The sequence below is a fragment of the Hyperolius riggenbachi genome, chromosome 6 (assembly GCF_040937935.1).
Source record: "Hyperolius riggenbachi isolate aHypRig1 chromosome 6, aHypRig1.pri, whole genome shotgun sequence".
Classification (NCBI taxonomy): domain Eukaryota; kingdom Metazoa; phylum Chordata; class Amphibia; order Anura; family Hyperoliidae; genus Hyperolius; species Hyperolius riggenbachi.
In genome coordinates this window covers 272,878,247-272,892,342 of record NC_090651.1, presented here as the reverse complement: position 1 = coordinate 272,892,342, position 14,096 = coordinate 272,878,247, and the positions used below count along the sequence as shown (strand labels likewise).

Below are 14,096 nucleotides of genomic sequence, written 5' to 3'. Positions count from 1 at the left end.
TTTTACAAGTACATTAACTCTAAAAAAAGAAAGGTTGACTGTATAGGACTCCTAAAGGATGAGGATGGGAACTCAATGGTGGATGACCAAGGTAAGGCAGAGTTATTAAATGCTTTCTTTGCTTCTGTCTTCACAAAAGAAACAGCACTGTTGCAAACTACAGAGGCGGAAGAGTCTCAATCTTCTAACTGTAATATTAAATACTTAACGCAGGAAGAAGTGAAGGCAAGACTAAATAAATTAAAAATAGACAAGGCACCTGGCCCAGATGGCATGCATCCTCGGGTCCTAAGGGAATTAAGTTCAGTTATAGATAAACCCCTTTATCTTATCTTTTGTGACTCTCTTGCAACTGGCAGAGTCCCAGTGGATTGGCGTACAGCCCACGTTTTCCCATTATTTAAGAAGGCCAAAAAATCTGATCCAGGAAATTATAGACCTGTAAGCTTAACATCAGTTGTATGCAAACTATTTGAGGGGTTACTAAGAGATACTATACATGACTTCATAGTAGAAAATAATCTTATTTCTCTGCATCAACATGGGTTTACTAAAGACAGGTCCTGTTTGACTAACATGCTCAGCTTTTATGAGGTAGTGAATGCTAATATGGATATTGGGAATGCTGTAGATGTGATATACTTGGACTTTGCAAAGGCCTTCGACACTGTTCCCCACAAAAGTCTGGTGCAAAAGTTGAGGATGCAAGGACTGGGGAAGAGTCTGTGTTCATGGATAGGGAACTGGCTAATGGACAGAAAACAAAGAGTTGTGGTCAATGGATCATACTCAAAATGGGAGACTGTTAGCAGTGGGGTCCCACAGGGGTCTGTTCTGGGTCCAGTGCTCTTCAATTTATTTATTAATGACCTAGTAGATGCAGTAGTGAGCAATGTTGCTATTTTTGCAGATGATACAAAATTGTGCAGAATCATTAACTCTCAGGAAGATAGTGTCATATTGCAACAGGATCTGGATAGGATGGCTATATGGGCACATACATGGCAGATGAAATTCAATGTTGACAAATGTAAGGTCATGCATTTTGGACGTACTAATGGTCTAGCACCATACAAAATAAATGGGATACAGTTGGGGACATCAAACTTGGAGAAGGACTTAGGAGTACTCATTGACAACAAGTTAAATAATCGTACTCAATGCCAAGCAGCTGCAGCTAAAGCTAACAAAATTTTGGGATGCATTAAAAGGGAAATAAAAACTCGAGATGCTAGCATAATATTGCCCCTGTTTAACTCTCTAGTAAGGCCACATCTGGAATATGGAATTCAGTTCTGGGCACCACATTACAAAAAAGATATTGCAGTTTTAGAGCAGGTGCAGAGACGAGCAACAAAATTGATGCGTGGGATGGAAGGTCTCACTTATCGAGAAAGGTTAGATAAACTGGGTTTATTTAGTCTAGAGAAAAGACGCCTTAGAGGGGATCTAATTAACATGTATAAATACATCAGAGGGCAATATAATACCTTGGCGGATGAGCTTTTTGTCCCTAGGCCTTCTCAAAGGACTAGAGGACATGATCTGCGCATGGAGGAAAAATGTTTTAGCCATTTATTTAGGAAAGGGTTCTTTACAGTAAGAGTGATTAAGATGTGGAATGCATTGCCACAGGAAGTCGTTATGGCAAACTCTATACCTGCATTTAAAGGGGGCTTAGATGCTTTCCTTGCGTTGAAAGACATCCATGGCTACAATTACTAGGTAATGCCTAATGATGTTGATCCAGGGATTTTATCTGATTGCCATCTGGAGTCGGGAAGGAATTTTTCCCTTTAGGGGCTAATTGGACCATGCCTTGTAAGGGTTTTTTCGCCTTCCTCTGGATCAACAGGGATATGTGAGGGAGCAGGCTGGTGTTGTACTTTATACTGGTTGAACTCGATGGACGTATGTCTTTTTTTCAACCAAAATAACTATGTAACTATGTAACTATGTAACCCTGATGGAATGCTGTATATTCATGTAATAGCTCTTTTATCATACTTAAAGTTATATATACAAATATTAATAAAATGCTCCCATTGTTTGTTACATTAATATCATTGTGACAAAGATGAATTAGAAATGTAATCTCTAGGCCATACAGATATGTTCTAAATTGTTGTGTCTCAACAGTTATTTTTTATTAATATAGTGCAAAAATCTTCCAAAGTGCTTTACACAGTTCTATACAAATAGTGGGGAGAATAGATACACGCATAGTTCAACACATTGTACAATCAGGAGGACATCCAGCTATACGCATACAGTACAAATACATTCATAGCTGATGTATGGTTTGAGACATCCATTCTCCAATGCTGGTATATGTTCATTTAGATTGTAAGCTGCCAAGGACAGGGCTCTTTCTTCAGTATGTGTTACATACTGAAGAAGAGGGGGCGGCACGTACAGTGGGAGGAGGGTTACCTTACCATACATGGAATGGGAGCAGCAAGAAAGTTGGCCTAGGAGTGGAAATAGTATACTGTTGTATTGATTTGCAACCATTGTGTTGGTGTATAAGTACTAACATATAGAAAAAAGAGTATTCATATCCCAATCACACAAAGATATTTGCTTAATTTAGAAATGTGCCACAGGAAGGGGGATCAGTGAATAATGGCGCACAGCGCCTATGCATAGAAATGGCGCCGCATTAAAAAGATACGCTTATCGCTATTTATCGTTAGTACTGCATAATAATGGCGCACAGGGAAAAAAAGAAGGAAAACGACACACAGTAACGTTATTTATCAATAGTGGCACACACTAACGTTATTTATCAATAGTGGCACACAGTAACGTTATTTATCAATAGCGCCCTACATAAGCCAAACTGCAGACGTTATTTAACTGCAAAACGATGAATGGATTTAATGTAACACTGTCAGGGTTAGGGTTAGGCACCATCAGGGGGGTCTTAGAGTTAGGCACCATCAGGGGGGTCTTAGAGTTAGGCACCACCAGGGGGGTCTTAGGGTTAGGAACCACCAGGGGGGTCTTAGGGTTAGGAACCACCAGGGGGGTGGTTAGGGTTAGGCACCACCGGGGGGTTTAGGGGTTAGGGATAGGTATAGAGAGGGTTCTGTGTGTTAACGCTAAATAACAATAAGGCTTTAACGCTAAATAACAATAAGGCTTTAACGTTAAATAGCGATAAGCAGCAAACGGATTAGCGGCAACACCGTGCGCCATTATTCACAGGCGCCATTTTCAGATGGATGCTCACCTGATTCTTCATGATCCCTATTTAATACTTCAGTTATTTTTTGCAATGTCTTATTTTCAGCTATTGTTATTCTACCTTGTATGTACTAGTTTTGACATACTGCCTGTTTACAGCTAACTTAGCTCCCACACTTCAAGAGGTGAACATCAACTTGATCTCCAATGATATATGCAATCCGGAGTACTTCGGGCAAATCACGGACACCATGATGTGCGCTGGCCGACTATCTGGTGGAGCAGACACGTGCCAGGTATGTTACTTAAGAGTATATGGTCCGATCTCTTCTTAAAAGTTACTTTTAATATCATTGTTAACAATGTGGTTAACTACTTCCGTACCATCAGTCTCTGCCCCCAAGGACCAGAGACTGCAGGCATGGTAAAATGGGATTGGCTTACAGTAATGACAGGGTCAAGAGCCAATGAAATCGGCTCCTGACCGGCTCACACAGCTCTGCCGTCATAGAGATGGCAGGGCGAGTGATCTGCGGCGGGGAGACAGCGGCACAATCGGCAGGAGCGGCGGAACTGCATGGCGCCGAGTTTTGAAATCTACGTCCTGTCAAATCCGCGCAGCCACATGTGGGACGTAGATTTCAAGTGCGTCGGTCCGGATCAGGTTAAACACATAGATATTTGCCAATTGTAAACAAATACTACAGTGATTGTCTTATAAACTCTTTATTTAACTTCCACATCCTCTTAAATTAAATATATTAAAATAGGTACAATGTGAAGTGACATTTAACTACGGTATATACTATACTATGTAGATATATACAGTCGATACAGCAAAGAATCCACCCCTCGCCCCATGCATTTTTAAACACCTAAACACCTACCCTGCTCTCAGTTTCATCCTCACTGCTAAAAGTGTCTGTTATCAGCTGTGATAAGAATCCCCGACTGAGCATTCAGTCTGGCTTTGCCGGGAATGATTATAGCTGAGTCATAATAGCAGAGCCACAAGGGGGCAGGCTTGGGCTTGAAAAGACACCAGAGAAGACAGACTCAGCTATAATCATTCTGTAGCAAAGCCAGACTGAATGCTCAGTCGGGGATTCTTATCAGAGGTGATAACAGTCAGATTAAACAGAGAACAATGAAACAAAGAGCAGATTAGGTGTTTACTGTCATGTTCCCACTGATTTATAAGGTAAAATACATGAGGGTGCTTCGTCTCTGGTTCCTTTAAGGAGAAACCATAACCAAGAATTGAACTTCATCCCAATCAGTAGCTAATACCCCCTTTCCCATGAGAAATCTTTTCCTTTTCACAAACGGATCATCAGGGGATCTGTATGGTTGATATTGTGGTGATACTCCTCCCACAGTGTTATGACAGGACCATGATTCTGACATCACACTGTGGGAGCCTTGTTGCATTGCGGGAAATAATAGCTGTTTACAGCTGTTTCCAACTGCCAAAAAAAAGCAAGCAGCATCTCCTTCCACTGACATCACCAGCCAGTAGTAAAAATGTAAATCAGTGAGAGGAAAGATTTTACAATGGGCAAACATCGACTAAATCATTTATACATAATTATTGTAAAAATGAAGCACTTTTTTATTACATTATTTTCACTGGAGTTCCTCTTTAAGTTTGTTAGAGAACATTTTCTGATGTGTTTTTCTTTTATTGACTTTCAGGGTGACAGTGGTGGCCCCATGGTGTCACTGGGCACTAACTCCCACTGGCAACAAGTAGGAATTGTGAGTTGGGGAGATGGCTGTGGAAGAGCTGGCAAGCCTGGGGTGTACACTAAAGTCTCCTCATACGTGTCATGGATTTATGGAGCAATGAAGGTATTTTCAATCTTTTGTTGTACTCCTACTGTGCACCACAGTAACCACATGTCATGGGTTTATGTGAAACATATATGGCTGACATTCTGTATAGTGGTTTAGAGGGGTGTTTCTACACATTATTATAGCATGTGCCCATTTATTATTATGAAAAGCTTGCAGTTGTGTTCTTCCTCAACAATTTTAAAGAGAACCTTAAAGGGAACCAGAGACGGAGCAAACTAAAAAATAGGAAAAGCTACTATACATACCTGGGGCTTCCTCCAGCCCCATAAGCCTGGATCGCTCCCACGCCACCGTCCTCCGCTGCCTCTATCCGTCGGCACCGGGTCCCGTCACTTTCGGCGGATGCGGCCAATTTTCCACATCACAGGGGCTCCCTCCATATCCGTACACATGCGCCTGCGCAGTTTGGAGGCGCATGCGTACGTATATGGAGGGAGTCCCTGTGATGCGGACAATTGGCCGAGTCCGCCGGCAGTGATGCAGTGCACTTGCCTCGACTGGCCGGGAGTACGGGAACCGGTGCCGGCGGATAGAGGCAGCGGAGGACGGCGGCGTGGGAGCGATCCAGGCTTATGGGGCTGGAGGAAGCCCCAGGTATGTATAAAAAAAGTATTTCTACATCTCTGGTTCTCTTCAAGTGCTTGTTCACACCTAGGGCGTTTTGCGCTTATTTTGAGCATTGGCGATTAAAAAATAACGCCCTGAAATCGCTTGTGCAATGATTCCTTATGAGATAGTTCATATTAGGGCGTTGCCTCCGCTTTCCGCTCAGCAAAACGCTGCATGTACCATTTTTGGGGCTATTTTGCTACAATGGAAGGTATAGGAAAAATGCAAAACGCTCACAAATCAAATTTTTTTTTATTTATCCAGCGATTGCGTTCACATTTTTAAGAATAAATACATTGTATGTATTCCTTTCTGGGTCAAAGAGTTCAGTTCCCGACCGATGTCAGGAAGTGAAAAAACGGAATCGCTTTGCAAAAACGCTTACAAAAGCACTTTGCGCAAAATCGTAGCGTGTAGTGGATAATAATCGAAAATTACTGCTGTCAGCGATTTTACATGTGAACAAAGCCTCACTGCTGCTAAAAAAAGTGTTTAGCTTACCTGGGGCTCCTAGTGGCCCCCTGCAGATATCCTGCGCTGGGACAAAACAATTTTCTGTTTCCCCGCAGTGGGTCAGTTTCGGTTCTGGTGACTGGACAGTTGGCGGGCCACTGCACCTGCGTAGCCCGGGCCACTGAACCTGCGTAGCCCTGGCCACTGAACCTGCGTAGCCCTGGCCACGCATGTCTTAAATCACTGCATACGTGCAGTACAAGAAATCTCATCGTTTTGTATGAGTTTTTTATGGCTTGGTTCACACAATAATTTTTATGTTTTTGTTCCAGTCCTGTCCTGTCCAGTCAGTTTTGTATTAATTTTATATGAGTTTGCTATGGCTTAGTTCACATAAAACGTGTACAAAAAGTTCCAGTCCAGTTCTGTCAGTTTTGTACCAGTTTTATATGAGTTTTCTATGGCTTAGTTCACATAAAACGTGTACAAAAAGTTCCAGTCCAGTTCTGTCAGTTTTGTGTCAGTTTTCTATGGCTGTGTTCACACATAAAAGTTGTACAGTTCCAATCCTGTCAGGTAAAACTAAAAAATGATACAAAATTGACAGGTCAGGACTGGAACAGAAGTCTACAGATTTATGTGTGAACCAAGCCAAAGTCTCGGTTCCCACTTGCGCTGGATCACGTGCAGCCAGCATGAGCAGACCGCGTAGTGTCCTCTCCGATGGTCCACTGTTGTCCGTCTGGAGCCCAGGGCAGATGCATTCAGAGGCGTATCTAGAGGGGTACAGGAATGGCTCATGCCATGGGCGCCACATCAACATGGGCACCATGCCTGCTCCTGTGTTGTGCCGCCATGCCTGCCCCCAGGCTCCCTCGTCACTCAGACCTCAAATCCGATTAATTCTGTTATGTGCAGAACATGGTTACTTAATTTTTGGCTTAATGGTAGAATAGAGTACAGAGAGGGAATTAGAAGAGCAATATAGCCAAGGGGGGTGGGCGCAATTTCAGTGTTTGCCATAGGCTCTATATTACCCAGATATGCCCCTGGATGCGTTAACCCCTATAGGCTATATGGTGAATGCATCTGCCTGCCCAGGATTATCACAGACTGTACAGAAATAAGTCCTGCTTACCGCAACAGATCCATTGCAGTGTGAAATGTATGAATGGCTGCTTTATCCTATATAGTAAAACCCTAACTGTTCCTGCTTCATCCTGTCCCTGTGCCCATGTTTTTTTGCTGCTGCGCATGTACGCAGCACGGACAGCCGTTGGGACAGGAGGACGGGGCTAGGGAGCCAGGCGGACAGGTGCGCGCGAATGCGGCGTTTTGAAGAGACCTAGAGCCTGTTTTAAAATGGGTTTAGGTCACCTAGTCTAAAATAAGAACCCTTCACGATCAGTTTTGCTATGCAGTAAAACAGACATAAAATGTCTGTTATGCTGTCAAGTGGGAAGACAGCCTTACTGTAGGTTCGGTTCCCATTTGCCATTGGACCATGTGCAGGCTAGCTGGAGCGGACAGGATGGGATCCGATCAGGGACGGATCTAGGGGGGGAGCAAGCGGGTATCTTGCCCCAGGCGCAGTTTGTTGAATTCTTAAAAAGGCGGCAAAATGAATGGCAGTTTAGGCGCCAAAACCTGACCTTTAGGCGCCAAAACCTGACCTTGCCCCAGGCGCAACTTGATCTTGATCCGTCCCTGGATCCGATCCAATGGTCCGCTGTGGTCCGATTGTAGCCCAGGGCAGAGTCTCTTGAAATTCATGATGGAAATCAGAGTTTGGTGAATTATGAGGACGATCCAGCATGTGATGACATGACTATATATCAACAAATATTGATTTATGTATTTTTTTGCCCAAGAATGTTCATTTCTTTTTTTGTTGTCCAAGAATGTCCATTGTTGTTCTTGGAAAAATAAGATCTCCCCTGAAAATAAGGCCCAATGCATTAACGTAATTACGCGTGGCTGTAATTGCAAAATTTTACGTGAAGTTAGCACCTTACACACTGCAATGAGTTCTGGTTCACCATGAGCTTGCTGGGCGATCTGTAACTCTGGGTGTTGCAAGTCCTACTTCATAGAGCCACATTAGTCCATGCCAGGCACTGATGAGGATCAACCAATCCTACACAGTCTGTATGCATGGTGTTTTAGTGTGGCTCTGTAATATTAGCAAGCTCACACATCATTGCATTCCAGTGGATCTGGAGGCGTGGCTAGCTTACAGGGACAACAATGGGTGATTTGCATATTCAGCAGTGGTGCGCTGGGAGACATCTCAGAGCTCACTCCAACCTGAATTATCGCAAATACTTTCTGTTTTGTGAAGGTAAACTTTTGTTTTCCATAGCATTTTAGTAAGGGTTTTTTTGGGGCCATTGTGGCCCCTTACACACTCCAATGAGTTCTGGTTCACCATGAGCTTGCTGGGTAGTCTGTAATCGTAATTAGAGGATTACAATCATCACTCCATACATTGCCCATACTGTTGCTGTCAGCTACCGAGTAAATGTACATAGACACTAGGTTCTTAATTAGCAGTGATGATGAATGATGATGACCACTCTGGGTGAAAATCTAGTATGGGTACACAGGTGTCCCCCAACGCTACTGGCTTCCCCTTCAGTGCTCATCCATGCTGATTAGCCTGCGGCAACCACTGTTGTAGTTTTTGCAGTGGGGTATCTCCTGCCCTCTTTCTCGCTCCGTAGAACAGAAGAGACTGTTCAAAAGACAGCAGAGTAATGTGTCTGTACAACTACTTGCTACAACGTCACCGAAAATAATAACCGATTGTCTTTGGCAACAGTCATGTAGTGTGTAAAAGGCTTTCAGCAGATATAATCATTGTTTGTAGGAGTCTGTTTACTGAATGCTTCCAGTATTTTCATATGTACATCTCTCTTTTATTTCAGGCGGACTCCTAATGACAGCAATGGACACCATCAACCTTATTTATTACCTCAACCTTCCTCTAATGAAGGTGGCAAAGCATGAAGATGAAGTATCACAGTCAATAGCTACTGTGATAGGGTGCTGGATCACAATCTTATGCTCTGCAGGCCCAGAGTGTGACGTCTTTAAAAAGTTTTACTTGTTGATAAGACATGGACACGTTTACTGGTGATGACCCCACTGTGCACTAAAAAATGATTTTATCCTGTAAAGACCAAAAATGCTAAACGCCAAACAGAAATGAGTTTGGCAATGCTTTCGTGGTGGACAGATCATGTATTGAAAACCTGTTCCCAGTAGCCGCATTAGCAAGCCCTGATACGTTGAGCTGTGAAAAATGTGCTGTATTGGTCAGCAGGATCTCAGGGAAGATACAATACTAGCTGTGTGCCAATATGTACTATGTGAGACGACGACGAAACATTACTTCTGAGCTCAGTCCTGGCACATCGTAACAGATTTCAAAATTGTTGTGTTCCAGTAACACACCACCAGTCATTTGTCACTCGGTCCTGACCTCCACTGTGTCTGGCAGTGCACATCTCCGCTTGTGCTCTTACAATGGAATCCAACATACCCCGGTGGCAACGCACATGAGTGAATGTGCCCTTAGAGGATCTTCGGAAAACATCTTGTGACCTACTCCAGAGGTGGTTTGTTGCAGGTCCTGTTCTGAATGAGTCATACATAAACTGTGTCGTGTGTGGACTTCCTGAATGATGTCTAGATGACTGAGTATGTGCAAATCACAAATGACAGCTCATCTGAATGTCACCTAACGTGTTCTGTGCATTTTTTTTCATGTGTATTTTTGTTTTTCAACATGTTTCTAATTCATACACCTTGTATATGTCCAGTCTTTGTGATTGAACAGTGGCTTTAAATGTGGATCCTTTTGTCAGCTCATGTAAATAATGTATATGAGATACATTTTTGTATACAATATGTGGAAATCAGATTAAAGGCTATAATTAGTTAATATGTGTTATTAATGAAGTGTCAATGACAAAACTGCAGGTGCCGCCCCGCGCTAAAGTGCACATATGCAGGGCCGCGGCTGTGGACACAGCCGTGAATGCGCAGTGTGGCCACCTAATACACACACACCACAATTAGATCTTCTGACTTTAAAAGTAAATCTTTCAAAAACCTGAATCAGTCAATATATCTAAACACGCTATGGGAGAAGGATGCACTAGAGAAAACTCGATGGGAGAGGGAGGGGAGACCACGAGATACCAGGAAATGCTGTATAAGAGAGGGAGGGGGACCACTAGACACCAGGTACACTGTATGTGGGGAAACATGGTTACTTAATTTTTGTATCTCGAGGCACGTGGTTACCTTATTCTGGTATCTGGTTGACTCAGCTGCTTAGTTCTGGTCTCTAGGGCCTTATACCTATTTAATAACTCCAGTGCAGCCCGTAGATAAAACACCAAACTTCCTCGGGGGCAGTATAATGCACTGCAGCCTCCTGTCTACTTCTGGACTGAGATTTTTCACCATACCTTAGCACCCCTTCAACCAAGTTGTTGGAGGATGTCCATCGATCTGCCTGGATCCAGGTAGCTTTTTCAGTGTGAACCATACAGAGAAGATTAAAAAGGAGTTCATGGAAAAAAAGCTGAGTAAATACAGGTATGAGGGAGCAATGCAGCTTTTTACAATTCTTAAATATGCAAAGATGGTTTGATAAGAATGCCTTTTTCCCTCTTACCAAAAATGAAAATATACTGCAAGTGGACCTGAACTCTTGCACAGGACAGAAGGAAAACAGAGAGAAACACATCCTGTATGTATTTAGAGAGTTTAGCCTGTCTAATTCCCCCTCATTTGTGTCTAATCACAAGTTGTAATTTGATCTCTCCTGTTTCACATGACTGCCACGGCAGATAAGCGAATATGAAAGCACCGGATGTTAACATTATATCTGCTTCCATGAATCAGGAGGAAGAAACAGTGCAGATTTATTTTAGGATCTGTATCAGCTGTAACAAAGAAATGTTTTTTTTGTTTAGCCACTTGACGACCGCAGTGTTAAACCCCCCTGAAGACCAGGCTCATTTTTGCAGCACTAGGCTGTGCAGGCTTTGCAGCCTCCTGTATAACCCTGTTAAGAAGCATGGCGATCGGACTCACCTCCTATTTTTGTCCCTAAGGGGACATGCTGCCGAAGGTGTCCGATCGCTGCTGTCACTTTTTTTTTTCTTCTGCCTCATAGAGGCTTTCTCTCCATCCGTCCCCCTCCCTCTCCTTCCTCCCTCCCGTCCGCCTATTTGATTGAACCGGACGGCAATCCGTCCTGTTCTCCGCCTCTCATAGGCATCAGCCTATGAGAGGATGGCGATCCGAAGCCAATTACCATGCAGCTAATACAGTCTGACGTCAGAGCACATGACCTGCATGCCTGTTCAGGGGCTGTGGCTAAAAGTATTAGAGACACAGGATCAGCAGAAGAGTCAGGAAACAGGAAAAATCCATATCCTTCTCAGTTTAGGTTCCCTTTAGGCAGAGAACACACTAGTCAGTAACGCTAGCGTTGCGGAAAATGCACATAATGCAAGTCAATGGGCCACATGAAAAAACACATGTACTTGTGTTCTGCAATGTGCGTTTTTAAAAAACGCTGGTTTTATTGCATATTTTTCAAAAACGCATCAAAAACGCACATAATGAAATTCAATGGTGACACAGAGGTATTGCGTTTTGTATGCGTTTTTCTTAAAAAAACAAGTTTGATCATGTATTTCCGCTTCCTGTTGAATTCCTAGTGATTTGCATAAAATGCATAAAAAAGCGCATATGAATCGCATATGCGTTTTGTATAGGCGAACCGCAAATGCATTAAAACGCACACAAAACACAAGAAAAAGCCATGTGCAGGAAAAACAAAAGCAAACACACAGAAAACACATGTAAAACACACTAAAAACGAATATGCATCAAAACGCTACATTTCCCGCACTGCCAAGTGTGCACCCAGCCGAAAAGTTTCTCTGTTCTCTGTGTTGTATGTACTTATTGCCACTAGATGGAAGCAAATCTCCACCAGCAGACAACTACCAAATACAGTACAACTTAAAGGGATACTGTAGGGGGGTCGGGGAAAATGAGCTGAACTTACCCGGGGCTTCTAATGGTCCCCCACAGACATCCTGTGCCGGCGCAGCCACTCCCCAATGCTTCGGCCCCGCCTCCGGTTCACTTCTGGAATTTCTGACTTTAAAGTCAGAAAACCACTGCGCCTGCGTTGCCGTGTCCTCACTCCCGCTGATGGCCCCAGGAGTGTATAGCACAAGCCCAGTATGGTCTGGGCCTGTGCAGTACGCTCCTGGTGACATCAGCGGGAGCGAGGACACGGCAACGCAAGAGCAGTGGTTTTCTGACTTTAAAGTCAGAAATTCCAGAAGTGAACCGGAGGCGGGGCCGGAGCATTATGGAGTGACTGCGCCAACACAGGATGTCTGCGGGGGACCGTTAGAAGCCCCGGGTAAGTTCAGCTCATTTTCCCCCGACCCCCCTACAGTATCCCTTTAAATACAGAAATGAACATTTTTACACATAGCAAAAGGGAAACAAGCATGAACAAGGGACATTTACAGTAACCCTCTCACAAACAAGAGTATGTCTTTGGCAGAGGCGTATCTAGGGAAGATAGCGCCTATGGCAAGTACTGAAATTGCGCCCCCCCCTCCAACCCCCCCCCCCCCCCCCCCCACCCCAATCCCCCTTGTTGTTGTTTTTTTTTCATATTCAAATGTGTGAATTAAAGAGAACCTGAATTGAATCAAAAAAAAGTTTGTTACCTGGAGCTTCTACCAGCCCAGTGCAGCTGTCTCGCACGTGCACTGTCAGGGATCGAGTCTCTGCTCCCTCACTACCACTTTCTTGCTGACTCAGCCATGTGGATGGCCACTGTGAAAATCTCATACTGCACATGTGCTGGGACGCTCCTGGCCATGGGAGTGTGATTGAGGACCCGCATGGCCAAGGCTGCACAGGTGCAGTGGCCATCGACTGGCCAGTCAATAAGAATGAAACTAAGCAGGGGGGGGCTGAAAGATTTAATCTGTGACAAAGCAGGCACAGGGCTGATACAGGGGGCTGGTAGAAGCCCCAGCTAAGTGAAACTTTTTCTTTTTTAAATTTAGGTTCCTTTTAATTCACACTTTTAAATTTGAAAAAAAAAACTCACTGACTCACTGTGTATTGTAATATACAGTCTCCATTTTCTGTGGATCTGTTGTGCTGTTGTGACACACAGGTTTCTAGGCGCTGAAAGAAGCCCCAGGTAAGTAAAGTTTTATAGGTAACAATCACTTAAAGGTAATATCCAGGCTATATAAAAACAATGATAGCCCTTAACTTACCTGGGGCTTATCCCAGCACCTAGAAGGCTGTGTGTCACAACAAATCCACATAAAATGGAGACTGAGAGAGACTGGATATTACCTTTAAGGGTTAAGAAAGCCTAGAAAAAAGAAGTGAAAGGAAGAGAGCTGACCCCAGGTCACAGCTGGTCTGGAGGATACCTGCATATCAGAAGTTTCCCTTTCATGTGTAATTCGTGTCTCCCAGCAGCCAGGATTAACCACCCCCTGCACTGCAGAAAGTTAATTACAGTAACTTACTTGTCTCACTCATGCTGGCGTGTTCTTATTGTCGCGTTCTGTCTGCTAAATAAATAGACGGCTCAAGTCAGCTGGGTGAAGATTGTAGTGAGAGGAGAGGAGCGTGGAGATTGGGACATGGCACCAGTTATATGGGGTAATGTTAATGGGTGAGCAGAGTGCTGTCTATCGCTCAGTGACAAGCAATCTCTGAGCATGCTGAATCGGCTCTGGTTACCTTCTGGTAACTTACTTATAACTTATTAAATACCTTGTTTTATTATTTCACTGCTTCCAGCCAGCAGCAAGATGTGATCTCTGCTGCCCGCAGCCCGACCAGCCTAGCTGCTTACAGTCAGCGTGCATGTCATCTGACCTCTTGCAACTCCATCCACGAACTGTTTCCTC

The 14,096-nt window shown here is 43.8% G+C and overlaps 1 protein-coding gene across 1 annotated transcript in view; it reads left to right on the top strand.

Moving 5' to 3' along the window:
• The window catches only part of TMPRSS4 (transmembrane serine protease 4), a 75,161-nt gene extending 65,107 nt beyond the window's left edge, over window positions 1-10,054 (top strand). The window contains exons 11-13 of the mRNA XM_068240874.1: window positions 3,349-3,485; window positions 4,885-5,040; window positions 9,036-10,054. Of these exons, the coding sequence (XP_068096975.1) occupies window positions 3,349-3,485; window positions 4,885-5,040; window positions 9,036-9,047 (305 nt within the window). The 3' untranslated portion in view covers window positions 9,048-10,054. The remainder of the gene's footprint in view (window positions 1-3,348; window positions 3,486-4,884; window positions 5,041-9,035) is intronic.
• Window positions 10,055-14,096: the final 4,042 nt, after the last annotated feature.